This window comes from Sparus aurata, chromosome 17, assembly GCF_900880675.1.
Source record: "Sparus aurata chromosome 17, fSpaAur1.1, whole genome shotgun sequence".
Taxonomy (NCBI): Eukaryota; Metazoa; Chordata; class Actinopteri; order Spariformes; family Sparidae; genus Sparus; species Sparus aurata.
This window is the reverse complement of record NC_044203.1, coordinates 296,323-318,266: the sequence shown is the minus strand read 5'-3', so window position 1 is coordinate 318,266 and position 21,944 is coordinate 296,323. Positions and strand designations below refer to the sequence as shown.

Below are 21,944 nucleotides of genomic sequence, written 5' to 3'. Positions count from 1 at the left end.
GTGTGTGTTACAAATAGACGGTCACATTAAAATAATTAGATACTAACGCACGAGAAGCCAAACAAACTTGCACCCACATTCCCCCGTGCTCCTCACCAACACACATTAGGACACACACACTCCCTGTCATTCTGACTTCTCTGGGGCACCTTGGACCGGAGGAAGCTCCTCACCACTCCCGCAGTGCCGGAGCAGCTTGTGGTTATCCAAACACCACAGATGGACTCTGGTGTTTTCATCTTTTCTTTCTGTGTTTTATTTCAATTGATGTGGATAACCATCTGCTGGGTGGCCTGTCACAGAAAAGTTCCTTCTTTCTTCCTTTTCAGGGAGTGTCTGGGCAGAAGGTGAAGGTACAGAATAAGAATCATAGCTGAAAGCTGAACAGGAGGTTGTATGAAAGTGACAATTGATAAATATTTCCCTTGTTCAGAGCAGAAAACCTCTTATTCCTTCTGCATTTAGACTGACTTCACTGAGCTCCAGTGAGCAGTAGAGTGGAGAAGAGACAAGAGAGGTTCACCCACTTTAACCTCCTTTAAAGTTTCCCCCTTTGATTTTTTACCATGTTGTCGACTTACCCTTGAGCTCTCCTGCTTTGCTGACTGCGGGTCAAATAGAAGAAGGAGGGATGGAGGCAGAGGTTGCAGACAGAGAGGGGAAACATGAATAAGTTGAAGAGAGGGGTGGATTAAGAGGAAGTTGCAGAGGTGGGAGGATAACTTTCAGGAGCAGAGGGAGAGAGCTGAGCCGCCTGCTGTGGCAGTTATGTAGCCCTGTGCAGCTCCTTGCCAGTTGTCTCTCCTCATTTCAGTGACAGGATGAGAGCAGAAAGAAGGATTCCAGAGATTAGTATTTGCCATGCAGAAAAGTGTCATCTATTTTAGAGATTTATTAGGCTTGGATTTGGAGAACCCATAGCTACACACAGGGATCTACAATCATTTAATGATTATACAAGCCTGGAAACGCTGTTTTAATTTGGAACTCCACCTACCTGCTCAATGACAGACACACATATACTGTGAACCCAGATTTAGTTTAAAATAAACTTTTGAGTGCTTGTTCTTTTATGTTTTTTGAAACCCCACGGCCACTGCAAAATCAAATGAGTTGTTTGCAATAATAAGAGTAAATATGCAGTACAAGGATCATGTCTAAAATTCCACCAGATCCATGTCTGGTCCGGCTTCACAACGTCACACCAACGGAGCTGATAGGTTTCGCTCTAGTCTGTGTGTTAACTTCCACTGGCTCTGCTACGTTGTATATCTGCTCTGTCCCAGTTCCGGCAGTCTGGACCCCGGCAGAGCAGACACACAGGGCTTCTATTTTTGGCAAATGCCAGAGCATGGTGCAAAGTTAAAGAGCATTTTTATCTCACAAAAAATTAAACAGCATTAATAGTATTATAATTTCCTTTTATGTATTTAAAAAAAGATACATTACATTAATTAACTGATTATACATTCATTGATTATACATTACAAACATATTATATGTTTGGGCATATAAAGGTCATGATGATGACAATTTTATGTAGAAATTTCAGGAAGGGAAAAAAAAATCTTCTCCTTTAAAACATTGTATGTTTGTGAATCAATACATTTAAAATGTTTGTCACTTTCAAAATGATTGTCTTACATTTAGCAGATGCTTTTGTCAAAAGCAACTTCCAGTAAATCATGTACATTCAAACACTGGTGGTGGTGGCTGCCATGCAAGGTGCCAACCAGCACATCAGGAGCAGTTTAGCAGGGGTTTAGTATCTTGCCCATGGACACTTTGACATGCAGACCAGGGAAATGGAACCAGCAACCTTGCTATAACAAGAAGCTAACTCTACCCCTGAGCCACGGCCGCCCCTGTTAAGGGCTGTGTCAGTATTCTTACAGTTCCAGTGTTTACCAAGGTTTTGTCAGGCAGCACTATAAAGCTGTGGGTATTATGTGGTATCTGAGTTTTGTCGGCAGTCAAGAGTCTTGGTAGCAGCCAATTTTTGGAAAAAACGTAAGTTGGCTGATTTCTGTTTCTGATTACATGCCTGTTGAGACATAACAACAAATACAGAAATCTCTCATGTGAAAAACCAAGAACTGTTCTAGCTGTGGCCGAAACATTTGTGTTCATGTAGGATCCCTTTGCTCAAAGTGTGAACCTTTTTTGATGATGAACGAAGTGCAGAGTTTTCACTGTTTCCATTCTGAGTTGAGCAGTTGGGAGCAGTCTTTCCTGTATATGGGTGATAAACTGCACTCAAGTTTCCTGTGTGTCCTCCCATCCACCATGAGCTCACATCCTCAGTGGTTTGGAAAAAGAGGGAAAGGGGAGTAGAGGGTATTTCAGTTTATGGGACAATGTGATCTGTTTGCATCTGTATGACAGGGATATGGTGCTGATAGGTATAGTACTGCTTTACATCAGCTCCGGAAAATGTTTTCAGGAACCACGGTAGATGGTGTGATGCGTTTGAAGAAAAATAGTTCCTACATGTTCCTGTAATTAGAGGCAGTGATGGCCCAAAGGTTAGAGAAGCAAGCTTGTGACCAGAGGTTTTGATGATTCAAACCCCCACACTGACAATAACAATACATAATCTGTGTGCAGTGCTTGCATTAGCACCAGTTGTTAATGCACAACTGTGTAAATGTGATCAGGGCATTCCTGAAAAAAGAGAGTATCGCTCTCAGCAAACTCCCCTGTAAAGATAAAGGCAAAAAAAAAACCATGGAATTCTCACAAGGGTTGTGTGTTGCACTGCTGCTGCTAATAGGCCTTAGAGATGTCTGGAGAGGAAGCTGATGTCTACAAAACTTGGCAACTCATATCAACACAATCAAATGGTATTACAGGTATTGTCATTTCTTTAATGTCATCTTTTTAAATGTAGCCACTTCTCTTGACTTCAAGTGAAACAGTTATTCATCAGTTATTCCTTGCAATCTTTTTCTGCCAGAAGCAGGTTATAGTAGCATGATTTCCTAGTGCAGCAACAGCAGCACAAAGATATCTCACATTTCATTTACAGCCCCTTCAGAAGCTATCAGGAGCATGCTTAATGACAGTCGACACTTTCCTCCTCCACTTTCCTGTGATGCACTGAGACACTCTTGTTTTCATACTATTATTTTTACACATGGACTAGCAACAGGAAAAAGTGCAGCGGCAATAAAGAGAGAGTCAGAGTGCTTTAGCAGCTGGAACAATGATCCACATACCACCACAAACCTTCAGGCACAGTTACGCTTGAACTTTCTGCACCAGCACAATCTTTTGGAACTTCAAAGTAATGGGTGTAAAGCTGTAGTCTCTAACTATCTAAGATCAACAGAGCTCTTATTTTATCATAAATCCTGGAAAGTAAGTAAATGGAGGTATTTAAGGTGTTTTCTTTCTTTTGCTTCAGTTTATCCTTTGATTGTGTTGATGCAAACTTCACATCATTTTTGCTCGTACTCATAACTCACAGATCAAAACATTGTAGACATTTACTAAAATCAGTAAAAAAAAATGTGATGTTCATTTTATCTTTTCTTGACAATCAAAAGAAATTCAAGTATCCTTCCAGTGAAAACAGGAACTTCAACTTGCTAATGCCACATGGATTCACCAAATTGTAAAATTTACGTTATCCAACTCAGTTGGTAGAGCGGGTCGGCCTATGTTCGGAGGGTCGGCGCAGGGCCGGCCCAAGCCTCCATGGGGCCCTAAGCAAAATTTGATTTTGGGGCCCTCTATTACTGCCAATAATAATGATTATTGTCATTATTATCATTACAAATACACTTGTAAAACTAAATGTGAGAACTTTTTGTTGTAGTTAGATTGTAATCCACAGTGATTAATGCCATGGAAGCAGACACCAGATTTGCAAATTTACAGAAAAATCTTTCAATTAATATTTGGCAAAGTCAGCAACTCCCCCTACTGGCAACACAGTAGTAGTCAATACATAAAACCTTAAAGAGCAGCCAAACATGTTTTACCCATCTATGGTTTTTATTCTGAAATGGTAGCAAATTCAGCTACAAGAGCAGCCTGGGGTTGATTTATTAATTCAAAGTGATATAGTACCAACTGGGATACAGAATGTCATCTAGGCCAATTAAAAGTAACAAAATAAACTAATCGTTTACTGCAAACACAATCTGCTTTATCATTATTTTTTTAAATAAACTGCAACACCAAATGTACGAAAACAGACAGTATTAAACAAAATACATTTTAAAAAAATCATGTATCGTGTCTTTTTGGGAATATGACTGTGTCCTCTATAGGCAGTGGCCCTCTTAGTACCTGTTCAGTCCTTTCTGAGTCTGACAGGAAAGAGGGACACTCAGCTGGGTCAACTGGCAGAGCTGCTGATCCCTGCTCCAAACTGGACGCTGATGACGACAGATCACTCTCGATGACCAAAGATGAAGGACCTACAGGGAAATTAAAATAATATTTTTGGACAAAATTATTCATCTCAGAATATTCTGCAGTACACTGAGCAATTATAAAGGCTGTTTTGTTGTTAACTTACCAGGTACAGCTGAGGTTGCAGAAGACACAAAAGGGACAGTGGGCACAGAGGATAGAGATGGACCTAAGATGAAAAACAAGCTAGCATGTTATAGTCATATTACACTTGAAAATGATGCAGCTTATTTTCCAAATAAAAAAAGTACAGCTATAGCTTGTAATAAGAAAACAAACTGTGGAACAACTGAAAATTGTTTGAGAAGTTTTGAAATAATATGGATTTGTCTAAAATCATGTCCCTTGTCATATGATTATATCTTATATTAAAAAAAATATTCATCTCAGTATGTTCTGCAGTGCACTGAGCTATTAAAGGCTGTTTTGTTGTTAACTTACCAGGTACAGCTGAGGTCAGTGGCGCTGCGAGAGTCTGCTGGGGCCCTAGGCAAAAATAAAAACCCGGGGCCCTTCAACCAGCATTCATCACCATTATTTTATAAATAATCTGACATCAAAACATTTTTATGAAATCTCAACATTTTATTTCACTAGAATTTTCAAAACATACATATAAATAACAATGTTGGTGTGTCTTCCTCCGGCTCATGATAGGCAGGCGGTGGGGTGGCCGCTATCCCACTGGAGGTGGACGTTGATGGAACTGATATGACAAAAAAAAACCAACAAAAAACAAAAAAGCAGGGTAGATATTGTGATAAAGAATCTTTAGAGGGCATGGCATAAAGAAAGGTTAACAATTAAAGTGGAATTCTGTACTTACAGTTTTCATTATCAGCATTTGGAGGAGGCTCTTCATCCTTCTCTTTTGCTCCTGTCAAAAACTTAAATAATGATCCTGAGGAGAGATAACAAAGTGATATAGTATATGATCCTTGTTATAGGAGCATTTTAATAAAGTCAATTAAAAATGATTTCATATTATAGAATTAGTTATAGTTTTAGTATAGTATTCGTAGCTAGGGTTGCAATGGTGTGAGATGTTCACAGTACAATAAGGTTAACCCTCTCAGAAAGAAATCACGGTATATGGTATTACACAATTTTTATTATCATTATTATCGAGGAGCATATCTCTGCAGACCCGGAGGCTGCAGAGATATACTATTGTTATTATCAGTTACAATGACCCTTTAAGGAATGAAAACATAAGGGTTTTTTTCGTTAAACACACAAAATATGTCCTGATTAGACAACTTGAAACCATTTTTCTCTGTCTGGTTACATTTTTAATTTGATAAAACTAATACGGTAGAATTCAATACCATAGATAAGCAAATGTATGTGCGGTACAAGTTTACATTTCTGCTTGCTACCTAGCTTAGCTAGGTTTAGCTAGCAAGTGACTCAGAAAGTTCGTTAGCTAACTAGCATTAACTGACATGTTGGAACAGGCTGACAAAGTCGAGCTCGGTAACGGCCGCTGGCGCTGGTCATTCACTGTCCGCCGTCGGACATGGACGCGGTCACGGCCAGCGGACAGTCGGCTGGCCGTGACCGCGTCCATGTCCGCTAACGTTAGCTAGGTAGTAAACGAATAAACGCCATTAACATTTAGTCTAACGCTACTTTGGCTGAAGTTACCAGCATTCAGTTATTTAACGTTACTGACACTTAATCGTCATTATCTGCTCCACACTTACCACTGTCTTGCTTTCTTTTTTCTTCTTTTTTCTTCTTTCTCCTTGTTTCTCTTTCTAGGAGGAGATAACTCCTCTTCATCTTTCTTCGTGGACGCCAACTTCGATTACTGTCATCCAAATTAAACGGGGATGACATGGGGCTCCTTTAGGGAGGTTTCCTACTGACATGTCATTGTAAATCGTGTTTTGGGAATGGATTGGGGGCCCGGGGCCCCAGTCAACAACCATAGACTGTATTATTTATCGTTGTATATATATTGTTGTGGAGTACAGCTTGTCAGACCTCGGGGGCCCCCTATCGGCCGGGGGCCCCAAGCAGTTGCCTGCCTTGCCTGTTCACAAGCTGTGCCTCTGACTGAGGTTGCAGAGAGGACAGTGGGCACAGTGGGAGCAGAGGATAGAGATGGACCTGAGATGAAAAACATATTCCTTGTCATATGATTATATCTTATATTAGTATATCTTAATGATATAATTTGACTAGAAATTAAATATATATGGTGACAGTTTTTGATCACCTCATTCATCAGCCTTGGCTGCTCCTGAGGAGGTGGATTGCCCCTGGGCTGAGTCAGTGCCTCCTCCAAAATATTTTAACAGTGCTCCTGGGGAAGTTTCATATAACATATGAGCATATTAGGGAGATGATGTAAAATGATTATGTTTATTTACTCACATAATTTACTGTGCTCTGCAGCAAACAATTGCAAACAACATACCTCAAACTAGTTAGTTAACTAAATTAATTAATGCAAAACCATATTGCTAGCAAACGTCACTGCGTTTGTAATTAACGTTAGTTATTAAACATTTGCTATCAAATAGTGTTATCAAAAACGTTGTTTTGATGCCAAAAAGCGACCCAGAATAATGTATATACACTGAAAATCAACTTATTCAAAGTATTACACAAACACAAAAACGTTAGCTTGAATAGTAAGCTATCTAACCTAGTCAGACGTTTTGAACTAATGTTAGCTAGCAAATTTGCTATTATAGGCTAACGTATTTGGAACAAAATATCAACAAATGTTACGTTACTAAGACATACCTTTATCTTGTCGTTTTTATCTTTCTTCCTTTTTCTTTTTTCTGGCCCTGAAGGGTAAGTCCTTTTTTGCGACATCTTTCACCTGTTCCGAGCTCCTGGATGCTGCGTGCGCACTGCACGGTTGGCTGCACTGCACATGTCACTAGCGGAGCTCTGACATATGGAGCAGAGAGGCAGTAGGAAACTACACTCTTTGTTGTTGGGGTTTTTTTTGTTTGTTTTTTGTACAAGTATGTACATTTGATAATATATGAATCATCATTGCTCACACATGGAAAAAAAATAATTACTTTTTTCTTTTTTAAGTTAATTGCTCTTGGGGGCCCTCTAGTGGTCACGGGGCCCTAAGCAGCTGCTTAGTTCGCTTATGTCTTGGGCCGGCCCTGAGTTGGCGGTTCGATCCCCGCCCCTGCCAGTTGGGTCATGGTCGTTGTGTCCTTGGGCAAGACACCCACCTTGCCTCGTGTGAATGCGTATGACTGCTGTATGTTTGTGGTGGTGGTCAAGGGCCGTTGCCGCTGAATGTGCAGCCACGCTTCCGCCAGTCTGCCCCAGGGCAGCTGTGGCTACTATCGTAGATAACCACCACCAGTATGACTGAGTGTGAATGAATGGAACCTGGAACCCTGTCAGGCGCTTTGAGTACCTAGAAAAGCGCCATACAAATCCAATCCATTATTATCATTATTATTTAAAAAACTGGGCTGAGGTGTGGCCAACAGTTAACTCTAAGACTCAGCATATAGTAGGGACGTTAAGCAGTGATGGTAGGGGGACAGCTAACTTTCCTAATGGGTTGCCAGGGTAGTGGAAAACAAATATCACAAGCAACATTTAACTTTTACAACAGCTACTTCTGTAACTACCTTCTTACACATTTTGACACATACACAATGTATACCTTTTTTTCTCTTATAAGAATATAAGGAAATAATATAACAAATAATAGAGTAAGTCTGTATGATTTGGATTTTAAAATCTTTACAGTTTTGTACCTCTTCATCATGGGATGTACAAAGGTTCACAGTATAGAGAATATATGTCATGGGACGACAGCTGATGTGATGTATAGAGGCAGACATCCACTGGGTGGGGTTGTTGATGAGACCAGCTGCAGATGAGAATAAAAGGCAGGGTGGTAATTCATCACTGGGGGTGGATGGACTGGAATTCTGCTCCTAGACAGACAAATACATGGCAGGACAGTTAGTTTAGTTCAGACACATTGTTTTTATTAGAACATGGCCATATTGTGTTTATCATACAGTGTGAACAGTTATATGATCAGGCTAAGAAGTTTACAATGTGAACTCTGTAGTGTTTTGAATGTGTTTTAAAGCCCTCTGCACATGTACGATACAATTAATAGGATCTTTATTTGTAACATTACAGACAGGATTTATTCATTATTTCACTCAGATGATGTCAGTACTCAAATACATACATCAAAGCGCCATCTACCCTCTTTCAGGAAGAAAGTAAAGAATAGTTGTGTAAAAAAGACTAATGATTTTAGATTGTCAACATGAACTGCAGAGAAAAACATGTTCAACAGACAGCCACATGGTTTTCACAGGGCACAAGGTTTACAAAGTATAACTGACTGAGCTGTTCAGCCACTTTAGACTTACTTGTCACTGTCACTCCATCCAATAATAGATACAGCAGTCTCTTCCAGCTCTGCAGGCCTGTTCGTTACTTCATGTGGGTAGAAGCATGAGCTGCTCCTTATCCTGAAACATGAATTTTATGATCTATGGACTGTAAACCAAATGCATCCTTTGATGAATAACCCAGCTCAGATTTGGTGTCACAAAAACACCCACACCCACCCTTATAAATGTGCACTGTTAAAAGAGAAGAGTTTCATGCATGAATTCATGCAAGTCAAATCCTCCTCTGGTCTGGTATCATAGTTTAGCTCTGCAGACATGCTGCCATGTCATTTGATTAAATGATAACACCGTGTCTTGTATTTCAGACGTGTGGGCTGTTTTGGTTGTTATCAGCAAGAAAGGGTTCCCTTTCATCATTGTGAAGTGACTGTGTCTCTCTCAAGTCAATCTGTCGAGGAGTCTAAAGGTGTGTGGGTATGCTTTTAACCTGTGTCTCTTATCTGACACTGACGATGAACTAAAGGGGTCATTTAAGTGCTGTACAATTCATAGAGTACAGCTGTGTATGACTGCATCATGGCATTAACACAGGCAGAGAACCGAAGTCATGCTTGCAGTAAAGGAAAAGTTCAGTCAAAAATGAAAATTCAATCATTATCTATTAACAATTAAAATGTCTTAGTCCACAAAACATTTATGAAGCATCACAGCAAAACAGTGTTGAAGCATTCTCCTAAACAACCCAAGTAGATGAGGACTTGTTATAAAATGTAAAAAAAAAAAAAAAAAAAAAGGAACAGAAAAAGGCACAACACAGCTCGTCCAGCTGTAGTGTTGTCATGAGACTGGAATTTTTAACTTGAACTTTTTTTTAATTTTTGATACCATGATCAATACTACGGGGAAAAATGAACACAACATTACGGGCAATCAAAAGATAAAAACAATCCGTTTTGTACAGTGCGACTTAAGCTCAATAGTTAATTTATGTCTGCTGGAGGTGCATGTTGGCACCTCACCGGTGCATATGTCAGATATATTCAGAATCAATATTTCTTTGGAAAATCTGTTTTGGCAACTGTAGCACCTCACTCATTCTACCAAACATAACTAAGTTTTAATATTGTGTGCAGATGCTTCCCTGCTCTCTAAAAGAACGAATCTAACAGTAGAGGAATGTGTCACTTTATGCCCCTCTCCAGCCATGAAACATGTGTAGAGTGGATCTTTAAATGTCAATCAAGATATTGATATTAGAAGAAGTGTTCAGGAGAGCACTGACACATTTCAGACTCAGTGTAGCATAAAGAGCCTGTGGCTCGAGTAATACAATCTAGGTGATTTGTAATAACTCTGGCAACCCTCTGACAAACTGTGAGCATCATTTCCACAAAGCCGTCGCTGATTAAACTCTGCCAGATTCACAGACTATTGCGACTAGTGAGTCTAAAATGGCAAAGACAACATCTGAAGGCAACTACTACATAGATCAGGTACAATTAAAAAGTTGGAAAGATAGCTTTAGAAAGGTGTGAGACACAGAATGATTTGTAATATAAGAATTACAAAACTACTACAACAGTGTGTAGGGAAAATCGAATAGGACTTGTGGGTTTTTGTACAGTAACAAATGAATTGTTGTCAGTTTTGTTTTGCAGATTGTAGTTAGTGCACTCTGCTAGTGTTGTCTTCAACAGTAACACCGTAACACAGGAACGCCAAGCCCAAGGAAAGAATCTCTCAATACATTTCTGCATTGAGATAAAGAAGCTAGTGGAACAGTTGCTAGAAAGCCCCCACTGCTGTTAAATGTATCTAATATAATATACATTGTGTAGAGGTGGAGGGAATTCAAAATTCATTCAAAATGAGGCTAAGGATTATCAAGACTGTTTTTAGCTGTAACTTGTTTAAATGTTTGTTTAAAAAAACAGCCACGTGGAGTCAGTGCCACTGATAAAGTCTGTGCCTGTGTTTATAATTAGCCATGTTGGCAGAGGCGCAGCTTGTGAACTATGGAATTAGATTTGTGCCAAAAGAAACAAACAAAACTTCTTAAATGTCAAACAAAAACAGGAATTTGAGAGAACATAAAACTCATTTCAAAATTAAAACTTAGAACTTGCAATCCAATAATTTGTCAAATAGTGTAAAATATTGGTCTTTTACTCTTCTAATAATGCATTATTTTGTTTACGGTTCCCTCTGCTGCTCTCTCTCCACTCAGACTTTTGCACTGACTCTCAGCTTTGCGGTCTCTCTGCAGCTCTGTCTCGTTTGCGCTCCCTGACTTTTTGTTTGCAGTTTTGGCACAAACCTCTCGGGTGGGCGGGACTTTTCAGCAGAGCGTCCTCATTGGCTAATTAGTTGTTGACTGACACAGCTCAGTACCTATGGGTAGATAGCTAGCACGCTAAACGACCCCGGCTTTAAAACGGAGAGAAGAGATGACGAGGACGACACTGAAGAACAATATATGTATGTCATAACTACTAACATTTCACTTCTTTTTCTTGTTGTGGGTTGTTACTGTTGGTCTTCATTGTTGTCGTCATCTTCTTCTTCTCTCCGTTTTAAAGCTGGGGTCGTTTAGCGCGCTAGCTACCTACCCATAGGTACTGAGCTGTGTCAGTCAAAATCTAACTAGCCAATGGGGACGCTCTGCTGAAAAGGCCCGCCTACCCGAGAGGTTTGTGCCAAAACTGCAAACAAAAAGTCAGGGAGCGCAAACGAGACAGAACTGCAGAGAGAGCGCAAAGCTGAGAGTCAGCTCAAAAGTCTGAGCAGAGAGAGAGCAGCAGAGGAAACCGTAAACAAAATAATGCATTATTAGAAGAGTAAAACACCAATATTTTACACTATTTGACAAATTATTTGATTGCAAGTTCTAAGTTTTATTTTTGAAATGAGTTTTATGTTCTCTCAAATTCCTGTTTTTGTTTGACATTTAAGAAGTTTTGTTTGTTTCTTTTGGCACAAATCTAATTCCATAGTGAACAGGCAAGGCAGGCAACTGCTTGGGGCCCCCGGCCGATAGGGGGCCCCCGAGGTCTGACAAACTGTACCCCACAACAATGTCTCATGTTGTAGCCGCCCCGGGCCCAGGCCGTAATTTATGGGGCCCCAAAGTCTGACAAGCTGTACTCCACAACAATATATATACAATGATAAATAATACAGTCTATGGTTGTTGACTGGGGCCCCCAATCCATTCCCAAAACACGATTTACAATGACATGTCAGTAGGAAACCGCCCTAAAGGAGCCTCACGTCATCCCTGTTTAATATGGATGACACGCGTACGTTGACATTAAAGGCAGTAATCGAAGTTGGCGTCCACGAAGAAAGATGAAGAGGAGTTATCTCCTCCTAGAGAGAGAAACAAGGAGAAAGAAGAAAAAAGAAGAAAAAAGAAAGCAAGACAGTGGTAAGTGTGGAGCAGATAATGATGATTAAGTGTCAGTAACGTTAAATAACTGAATGCTGGTAACTTCAGCCAAAGTAGCGTTAGACTAAATGTTAATGGCGTTTATTCGTTTACTACCTAGCTAACGTTAGCGGACATGGACGCGGTCACGGCCAGCCGACTGTCCGCTGGCCGTGACCGCGTCCATGTCCGATGGCGGACAGTGAATGACCAGCGCCAGCGGCCGTTACCGAGCTCGACTTTGTCAGCCTGTTCCAACATGTCAGTTAATGCTAGTTAGCTAACGAACTTTCTGAGTCACTTGCTAGCTAAACCTAGCTAAGCTAGGTAGCAAGCAGAAATGTAAACTTGTACCGCACATACATTTGCTTATCTATGGTATTGAATTCTACCGTATTAGTTTTATCAAATTAAAAATGTAACCAGACAGAGAAAAATGGTTTCAAGTTGTCTATCAGGACATATTTTGTGTGTTTAACGAAAAAAACCCTTATGTTTTCATTCCTTAAAGGGTCATTGTAACTGATAATAACAATAGTATATCTCTGCAGCCTCCGGGTCTGCAGAGATATGCTCCTCGATAATAATGATAATAAAAATTGTGTAATACCATATACCGTGATTTCTTTCTGAGAGGGTTAACCTTATTGTACTGTGAACATCTCACACCATTGCAACCCTAGCTACGAATACTATACTAAAACTATAACTAATTCTATAATATGAAATCATTTTTAATTGACTTTATTAAAATGCTCCTATAACAAGGATCATATACTATATCACTTTGTTATCTCTCCTCAGGATCATTATTTAAGTTTTTGACAGGAGCAAAAGAGAAGGATGAAGAGCCTCCTCCAAATGCTGATAATGAAAACTGTAAGTACAGAATTCCACTTTAATTGTTAACCTTTCTTTATGCCATGCCCTCTAAAGATTCTTTATCACAATATCTACCCTGCTTTTTTGTTTTTTGTTGGGTTTTTTTTGTCATATCAGTTCCGTCAACGTCCACCTCCAGTGGGATAGCGGCCACCCCACCGCCTGCCTATCATGAGCCGGAGGAAGACACACCAACATTGTTATTTATATGTATGTTTTGAAAATTCTAGTGAAATAAAATGTTGAGATTTCATAAAAATGTTTTGATGTCAGATTATTTATAAAATAATGGTGATGAATGCTGGTTGAAGGGCCCTGGGTTTTTATTTTTGCCTAGGGCCCCAGCAGACTCTCGCAGCGCCACTGCATGTTGGTCGTGCTTCTTGGAGACCTTCTGAATGATTTGTCTGATGAATTTGTAGGTTCATCTCTTCCAGAAAATCTACAGCAGAACAGAAAACATGCCACACCCTTGCTGTCTATCCCATGTATCTAAAATGGATTGATCTAAGAAATTCCTGTAGCTTGACACTGGCTGTCTATTGATTCAGCAGTGGTTGTCTGTGCTGATCATGTAGTTGTGGCTTATATGTGCATGACTCTTAAGGTTTCCTTAAGCCCATTACAGCACATTTGAGGTGAATTTATCTGGTCTCATTGTATCAATCAATCAATCAACTTTATTTATAAAGCACTTTTCATACATGAGTATGTAGCACAAAGTGCTTTACACAGGAAACATAAAACAATAATAAAGAAAGCCCCTCCCTCCCACCCTCTGTACTATATACATGCACACATACGTACGTACACACACACACACACACACACACACTCTTACAACAGGAAATAAGGAGACATGGCAAGGCACTGAGGATTGAGGAAACGCCACCTTTGGGGCCGTCCACACTGGGAGGAGTCACAGGCTGTGCCACGGGGGGCAGCAGTGCCCAGGCCCCCCGACCCTGACAGACAACGACTGGCTGGGCCAAAGGGACCCAGGGACAGCAGTCGACTGTAGTGCAGTCGACAGGAGTTGCCCCTGTCTTTGTTGACAGTTGTTTGCGGTCATGACCTGGTTAAATTCAGACAGCTAATGCTGTACTGTGCTAATAACCTACTGTGTGTTGTTGATATGAGTTTGCCATCTGAGGCCTATTTCATTAAACCTCCCTTCCACCATCTGCATATTAACATTGTCAAAATCTCTGTTGCTGTGGAAAACAACAACAACATCGGAGATAGCAACACACTTGCCGAAATTGGCAAGATACCCTAACCTCGGCACCAACTGTATGAACCTTAACAAGCTAACACCGTTTCCTCTACCTTTTCCTTTGTGGTTATTTGGCCATTTTGATGCTAGGGCTCCCCATGTGCAAAACAAGTTAAACCGACACCACTACAGAGGCATAATTAGCAGTATTTTAACATTAACAATGAGCATGTATCATGTAAAAGATGGATTCTCCCCTCAGCAATACAGAGCAATTTTTTGGTTTTACAGCCCTTTAACTTCACCGATTTGTTTCAGGCTCAGTGTTGTAATCAACCTTGTTCTGCAGCAGTAGGCAGCAGTACCCATTGTACACTGGCAGATTACACGAAACAAACCTGCAGACAGACACAATTAGGGACTTGCTGGTGAACATAGTAGTAGAAGAAGTATTTAGCAGCTAAGGAGCCATATACTTTTTCAAGGAGTTAGTGGAGACCAAACCAGAGCAATAAAATGTAACAATTTTAAATGTTTTTAGGATAAGTGGTTAATGTGTTTTTTTGATATACTATTATAATCCCAAATTGTGAAATTCTTTTTTCCACTCACATTACACACAGGTGCGCACACACAAGCAGTGTAGAGGAGATGAGCGAAGGGGGCAGCCACACATGCTACGGCGCCCAACGAGCAGTGTCAGGGGTCGGTGCCTTGCTCAATGGCACCTCGGCAATGCCCAGGATGTGAACCAACACTCTCCAACTGCCAGTCCACATCATTCTTCTACTTTGATAAACTGGCTGTGAAAAAATGAATGTGGGCTGTTACGGTATAATCCTTGAGTGATTAATGAGGGAATGAGGTGCTGTCTGGGAGAATGCCAGGGAACCTTCTGTGAGGGTAATGAGATGATTGGAAGGCAGATGGGAATGACAGGATATGAAGTGGAAGTTGGAAAGTCAGAGGGCAGGTGAAGAATAACTCTAAAGTGGCCTGGGAGGGTGGAAATGTGGCAGAAGAGGGACTGAGAGGCAGAATTAACCTGGGCTCAACTGAGGTGGACATGGTGTCCCACAAAATCTTCTCAAATCACACCAGATGCTAATGCTGAAGTAGACTGAGGAGGCAGAGGAAGTTACCCTGCGCAACTGCAAGTAGGATCAGGAACATTGTTGAAATGTCTGATATCTGATTGGACAGTTAACCAACTCTGCTTTTAGCCAGAGCATAAAAACCTGAATTAAAAATGGTTTTAGTGTGATGCCTACTTGCCAGAAAAATGATGAACTCTTGTGTTTGTACTGCAGGTATGCCTCTTGTTTACCAAATGAGGCAGTTGTGTAAGTTCTGTGATCTGGAGCTGTCCTCATGCAGTGGCACAGGGACCTGCTTGTCCAACTGCTCCATCACATCCATCTGTGTGGACCCCAACGAGGTCTGTGTCGCTATCTGGTAGGTACCTGAGAAAAGAAACCTGCCTTTATCTCTTAGATGATTTACTACAAAACTAGATAGCTACTAATGTGAGTTGTTTTTACTTTCTGTCTGTCTCTCTCTTAGGAGAAAAAATGAGACAGACTTTTCCATCGAATCTCTTTGTCATGACTGGTCCATGCCACTGTATGGCATTATGCTGGATGACTACAACAGCTCCACCTGTGTGATGAAGGAGAAGAACACAACGAGTGGGATGGTTCACCTTTGCTCCTGTACTGGCAAGGAAGAGTGTAACGACATGTTGTTATTTTCTCCCAGTGAGTACATGAAACCAACACACTACAATGAGTTTAAAGATGCAATATTATAATACAATATTACGTCTAAAGCCTCAAACAACAATATCCAGAACAATATGCAGAACCATACCTCTTTATTACACGACTCTTCTTAATGCTGTAGAATGCTCCATTCACTTGAATGGGCCTTCCCAACGTTCTGCGGTCAATTATTTTCGTATAATTGATCGTTGCTAAGCATATTTGACCGTTGTCAAGGAAAGTGGCCTTTTTGCCTCTGATTCACGTGTTTCGTAGCACTCTGCGCTCTAAAATCTTTGCTCCGCAAGTAGTCCGGTCTCTTTTCATCCCAGCATCTTCGGTCGCTAAGCGACGTCAGCTGATCTGTAGTCTACTTCATATCGGAAAAAACTTAGTAGTATGGATGAGTTTCACACTAACTTAAATATTTTTGGAATTCTTGGCAAAAGGCCGAGTTGACGTCACCGGTCAAGAAAAGAAAAGTAGAGGAAAGCAGCGAAGAGGGAGAAGCGAAACAGCGTCGGTTTGGCGAACTATTTCTCTTCTGAAAAACACTGTGAATGGTAACAAATACATTGTAAAAAGAAACACTGTGTCAAGTTTTTTTTTCATGTTTGCAAATAACCTTGCAATAAGCAGGATAATGTATAGAACAGCGGTCACTATCGGGAAAATAAGTCTCTTCAGGATGAATCAGACCCCACTGCTGGTTCGTCCTGTCGGAACTTATTTTCCCGATAATGACCGCCGTTCTATACATAATCCCTTACCTAATGTAACAAGAAAGAGTCAGACAGCTTCAGGACACACACAGTTCAATGTCTTCTGTGCTGTGTTTGGCTGCAACCTTTAACTGTGCAGAGAACAATAATTGAGTGTCTGTCTTAGCCTCGGAATGTGTGTGTGTACACATGCGTTACTGTGGGTGTGTAGAGCAGCCACGCTGGATAGCTCAGACATATGGTTTCCTGTCTGTGTTTAACTCAAATCTGAAACATCTACGGCACATGGTGAACAGGCCTGATGGACACAGAAGGCCTCTGTAGTGAATGACAGGGAGGTAGGCTGAGCCTGCAGCTGTGGGGCAGCTCATTTTTCCCTCTTCTTATGTTACAGTATTATTACAGCAGACAAGACGCCTCTTCTTCCCACCCCTAAGACCAAACTGTAACATTTATCTGCTAAACAAATACACTGCAAACAGCCTATTCTTCAATTGGATGAGCTGTTTTCTATTTCCTGAGGTTGGTTTTGAGAATTTTAAATGTAAATGTCAAATGCTATGAGCCTGATTAATCCAATCCCAGTCGCCTCCATTATATTCAGATAACTGAAAACACACAAAATCGAAATTATAATGCTTTCAAACCGATGAAGGACAATGACAGGCAAATAGATCTTCATTACTAACTTTAAAGGTGTTATTTCAAATAACTGGCCAAGTTTAAAGGAAGCTCCAAAACCATAGGGGGCACTGCTAACTGCTGCTATAATTTTTGCTGTAGCTATCTTCGGCTAGACTTTGCCACTGTCCGTTTGTGAGTGAGTTTTATTTTGTTTAATTAGAGTTGAACTGAAGTGTGTTTTATGATGAATTGGCAAAGTAATTAAGTTGGTCTTAGTTCAGGGAAAGAGAAAATTTAAAAGGTGTATTTTATGTTTAGTGAGGAATGTAGGTTAAATAAAATAATTGCTCTTTGACATTTCACGAGTTTATTTTATTTACTTAGACTAAGTAGTGAATTCTCTGTGTTTAAATCCATCAGACTGTCACGCCTTGAGCTCCAAAGTAGTAGTTGGAGACAGGGCAGACCAGCGTTATTATGAATCCCACTGCATTAATTGCAAAGTGTCAACTTGTGCAGTGTGTTTATGTCTTTTTTCCCTGCGGTTCTGATACAATGGTGTATGAGCTGTAATTTTCCTGGTAAACACAACAACCTCTTCGGCTTCCTCCCTGGTCTTCTCCTGCTCCACTCTGGTTGTCTCTGCCAGAATATAATTGGGCTAGGCAGAATGGACATAATGCAGATTCCTAGTTATTGATCCTTACAGTGATAAATAAGCATGAGACAGCACCACTCTGGATATTAAAAATGTAAAAAGGTCAAGGCCTGTGAACTGAAAACCTGAGCACTTAATTCTAAAATTGGTAAGATCAATAGTTCAAGGATCAAGGATGTGTACAGTAGCTTCTGTAAATCATAATCTTTGTCTGTCAGTCAGTATCTGTCACTGAGACACACGCGTACACACACACACACACACACACACACGTACACACACACAAACACACACACACGGAGCCCTTAGGGTAAAGGTCCTGGTTCCTTCCTCCCATTGAGGACATACGCAGCAGGAAGTCCTTGTTTGTTTATTGGAGCACTGCCATGTCTTACTCCTTTACAAATGCTTCACATTGTTCTACCCAGCATTGCATTCTTTTGGCATGCCTGTAATAGTTTGCATGTGGTTTACTGCTTGAGAGTCACTGTTGTGGATTCTTGAGTGTGTTTGTGCATCCAAACATGTGCTACAAATATCACCATGAGGGAGTGAACTTTGTGATCCCACAGAAGGGATTATTGATTTTGATGGAAAGCTTAGTGTAAGTCTGTCAGAAGTTAATCAGATAGGGAGATGTGTGCTGTATGATAACTGTCTCAGTCTGATGAGATGATAGGTAGTGATAAGCAATGGTGTTTACCTGCGTTTTGTAGTGTAATGCATAGTTAAGTCCAGTTTAGAGACAGCACTGTTATGGCACAATGTTTTAAGATTTCCCAGTGTCTGCTTTCTTGCTCAACAAACATGGTGCCTTATCATGAGATGTCAGATTCAATAAAATTAGGCATGGGCAATAAAACAATAGTGATGTGTATTACCGATAAACACATCTATAGTAAAAAGAAAATAGTTTAAATAAATGTGTATGTAAACGTGTATGCATTACATGCAAACCTATAAAAATATGCCCTGGCTAATGAACAGCCAGTCATATCCCTTGATAATAGAGCAAGAGTGACACATGAACAGCCCATCATTAACACACAAATCCTACATGTGTATCTCCTTGGCTCATTTAAACAGCCTATCAAATCCCTTGGTGACACACAAACAGACAATCATTTTCAGCACGATCTTCTGCATCTTCATGTGACCGAAGCAATAACGTGTGGTGTGAGGCATTATTATGGATCCCACCGCAGTGTAGATCATGTCTACTCCTCCTGTAAAACTGCAACCCTCCTCGTGAACACAACGACCTCTATGTCCTCTGTCCTGGTCCTTTGTTGCTCCTCTTTGTGTCACTCATTCTCCAGCTCTGCTCGTTGCTGTAGAGTGTCTCTGGGCTTGTTAGGTAGAGCAAACAGGTTGGCTCTTGCTGCTGCTGCTCCGCCAACTGGCTTGTTTGCTCTGCCTACAAGCCTAGAGACACTGCAACTGAAAACAACAAAATTGGTCGGCACAACAATTGGGAAACTATGGCTCCAAATCGACTGCACCATCTCTGCTGCTGAAGGAAAAAGAGAAAAACCCTTTAACACCAGAATGAGAAAATTAGTCTGACGGAGAGGAAATGGTGAATAAAAAGTGCAGGTCAGCTCACCAGTATGGCAGTATATTTACATATCGTAAGGTATATGTAATTGTATATGGATAAGTAATTATATTTGTAATTTATATCTTATATTTTATTTTATATTTTTGTAATTTATATTTTTTAAGACTTTCCAGCCATTTCCTTGTCCTCATGTGCCTTTCATGTTCAACCATGCTCTGGTAAAATAATGCTACCCTCAACCCACTATGACTTAATCCTTGATTTAAGTGAGTCATTGTTCATTGTCTTTCCTACTACTGTTGCAATAACATATGTGATTAGAAACGCAGCAAAGTATAGTGCTTTGTTATTGAAAGTTTTAGATAACTTTATTATTTATTAAATTACAATTTTAACTAAAACTTCACAATTTGTACACAAAAGTACACAAAAAACAACTTTATTATCATTAAAAGTTTCCACCCTTGCCTAAATTTGATAGTATTTGCATCCGGCAAGTGAAGGCAACACCTCACAGAATTTGGCAAACAATTCTATTAAAAAAGACTGCATTAACTGGCATCAGTCACAGATGTACCATCTGCTAACACAATAAGTAATCCAAATCTGACACATTCATTTTGTTACATGACCAGCAGGTGTGTGCTGATTGAAAAAATGCTCACAGTGGATCCTCCAACAGTAATTTCTACATTTGCTACATTGCTTGTGAACTTCTACCTTTAGAGAGATGTGTGAAGGCTTTCTGCTGTTTCTGGAATTTTCTGTCACAGTTGTGACTGCATAGGTTCTTTTAACTGAAAATGTTTGAATATTTTGAGCAGCACAATGGCATATAGAGGTGGTGTGGTTATATTGGGGCAGAAAGTGACATCTATTGAATTTCCGTATGTTGCTTTTTGCACCTGCTGCGTTGTCCAGTGGTTGTTTGTGTTTATTGTGTAAGTTTTGTACTCTGTTCTGGTTAATATATATATTGAATTTACATTACATCATATATCACCAGATATGTAACCCTCTCACATATATATTGATCAGTTGTCTTTGATAAGGTTGCTATGGTAACAGTTACCTATTTACACACCAAAGACGTAAGTGGATGTAAGTATGTATTTGCAGTCAAGTTTCTGGCCATCTGACAGACATGGATCCAATATCGACTCTCATTTCACGTCTGTTTTTCTCTGAATAGCAGGTGAAATTTTAGTTTAATCTTCCATTGCACTGCAAGTGAACCAATAGTAAAGTTATTCAACCAAAACAAATCTGAAGTGTCGGATGATTATTGTCTGCTGGAAAAGGATTTGCTTGTAGTTAAACATTTAAATTCTGATGTCTCTATAGGAGCTGCTTAAGCAAACAACACCATCAGCGAGACTGCCTATTTCTCTACAGCTGTTAAAGAAACTCTGAATGCCTGTTACGGGCTGGTTGTTGCCTTTATTTCTGCCTTTCACTTCAAAAGCCAATGCACATGCTAGCCCGATCAAGAAATTTACCACCAGAGATAGTTGTACTGCTTTTGTCAACAGGAGCTGACAGAATCAACAACAACAAAAATTTCTTGTAGTATTTTTCATTTTCAAAAAGAATTTGATCATTGAAGCTTTAAATTTGGATGTTTTAATTGAAAAGTCCATCCAAAATGTACCATGAAAATGTGTTTACTGTCCTCAGTAAGTAAGTTCATGAAAAGTATCTTTGCTTCTCAGTTTAATGCATTTTATGATCGACTTTATTGGAAATCAAAGCGAGGTAGAGGTCATTTGCAGAGCTGCTACAACAGTCTTATCAGGACATAGCTGCCATTGTTACCCTTTGCGGTGTGGAGCAGGACCCAAAAACTCACAGTGAAGCAGAGGTTGAGTGTAGGCAGATTTATTGACAATTCAAAAATTGGAATATGCAGGGCAGGATGTAGCAAAACTCCGGCTGGAGAATCTGTCGGAGAGAAGAGAGGTGTTGGAGGAGAGGTAGCTCACTGTGGTGCTGGCTGACCAGGTGGCGTGTGGAGGCTCAGCTTAAGCTTGAGGTAAGGGTGCAGAGGTGCTGATAGCAGGTAGTGTGCAGACAAAGGCTTATAAACAGGCACTGACTGCCAACCTGCCACAGGTGTTTGTGTGTGCGTCCGCTGCTCCAGTGATGTGAAACTCCGCCCAGCCTCTCACTGCACTGCACAAATTGAAATGAAATGAATGAAAACATTTGATCAAGTCAACATGAATAATGACATTTAAAGCCTCAGTAGAAGTGCTGTGCTGGCACAGAGGACCAACTGGCACAGTGATGGCCTATTGAA

General features: G+C 40.3%; 1 protein-coding gene and 1 long non-coding RNA gene across 3 annotated transcripts in view; both read left to right on the top strand.

Annotated features, from left to right (window-relative positions):
* LOC115566634 (TGF-beta receptor type-2-like) overlaps positions 1–21,944 on the top strand; it is a 93,068-nt gene that overhangs the window by 9,906 nt on the left and 61,218 nt on the right. The window contains exons 2-3 of one of the 2 annotated variants that reach the window (XM_030392516.1): positions 15,631–15,775; positions 15,884–16,077. The exons of the other annotated variant lie outside the window; for it this stretch is intronic. Of the exons in view, the coding sequence (XP_030248376.1) occupies positions 15,631–15,775; positions 15,884–16,077 (339 nt within the window). The remainder of the gene's footprint in view (positions 1–15,630; positions 15,776–15,883; positions 16,078–21,944) is intronic. 2 annotated transcript variants of the gene reach the window in all.
* Positions 12,178–13,304, top strand: LOC115566638 (uncharacterized). The gene is made up of 3 exons (XR_003981060.1): positions 12,178–12,222; positions 13,027–13,101; positions 13,222–13,304. It is a non-coding gene; the product is annotated as an uncharacterized LOC115566638 (long non-coding RNA).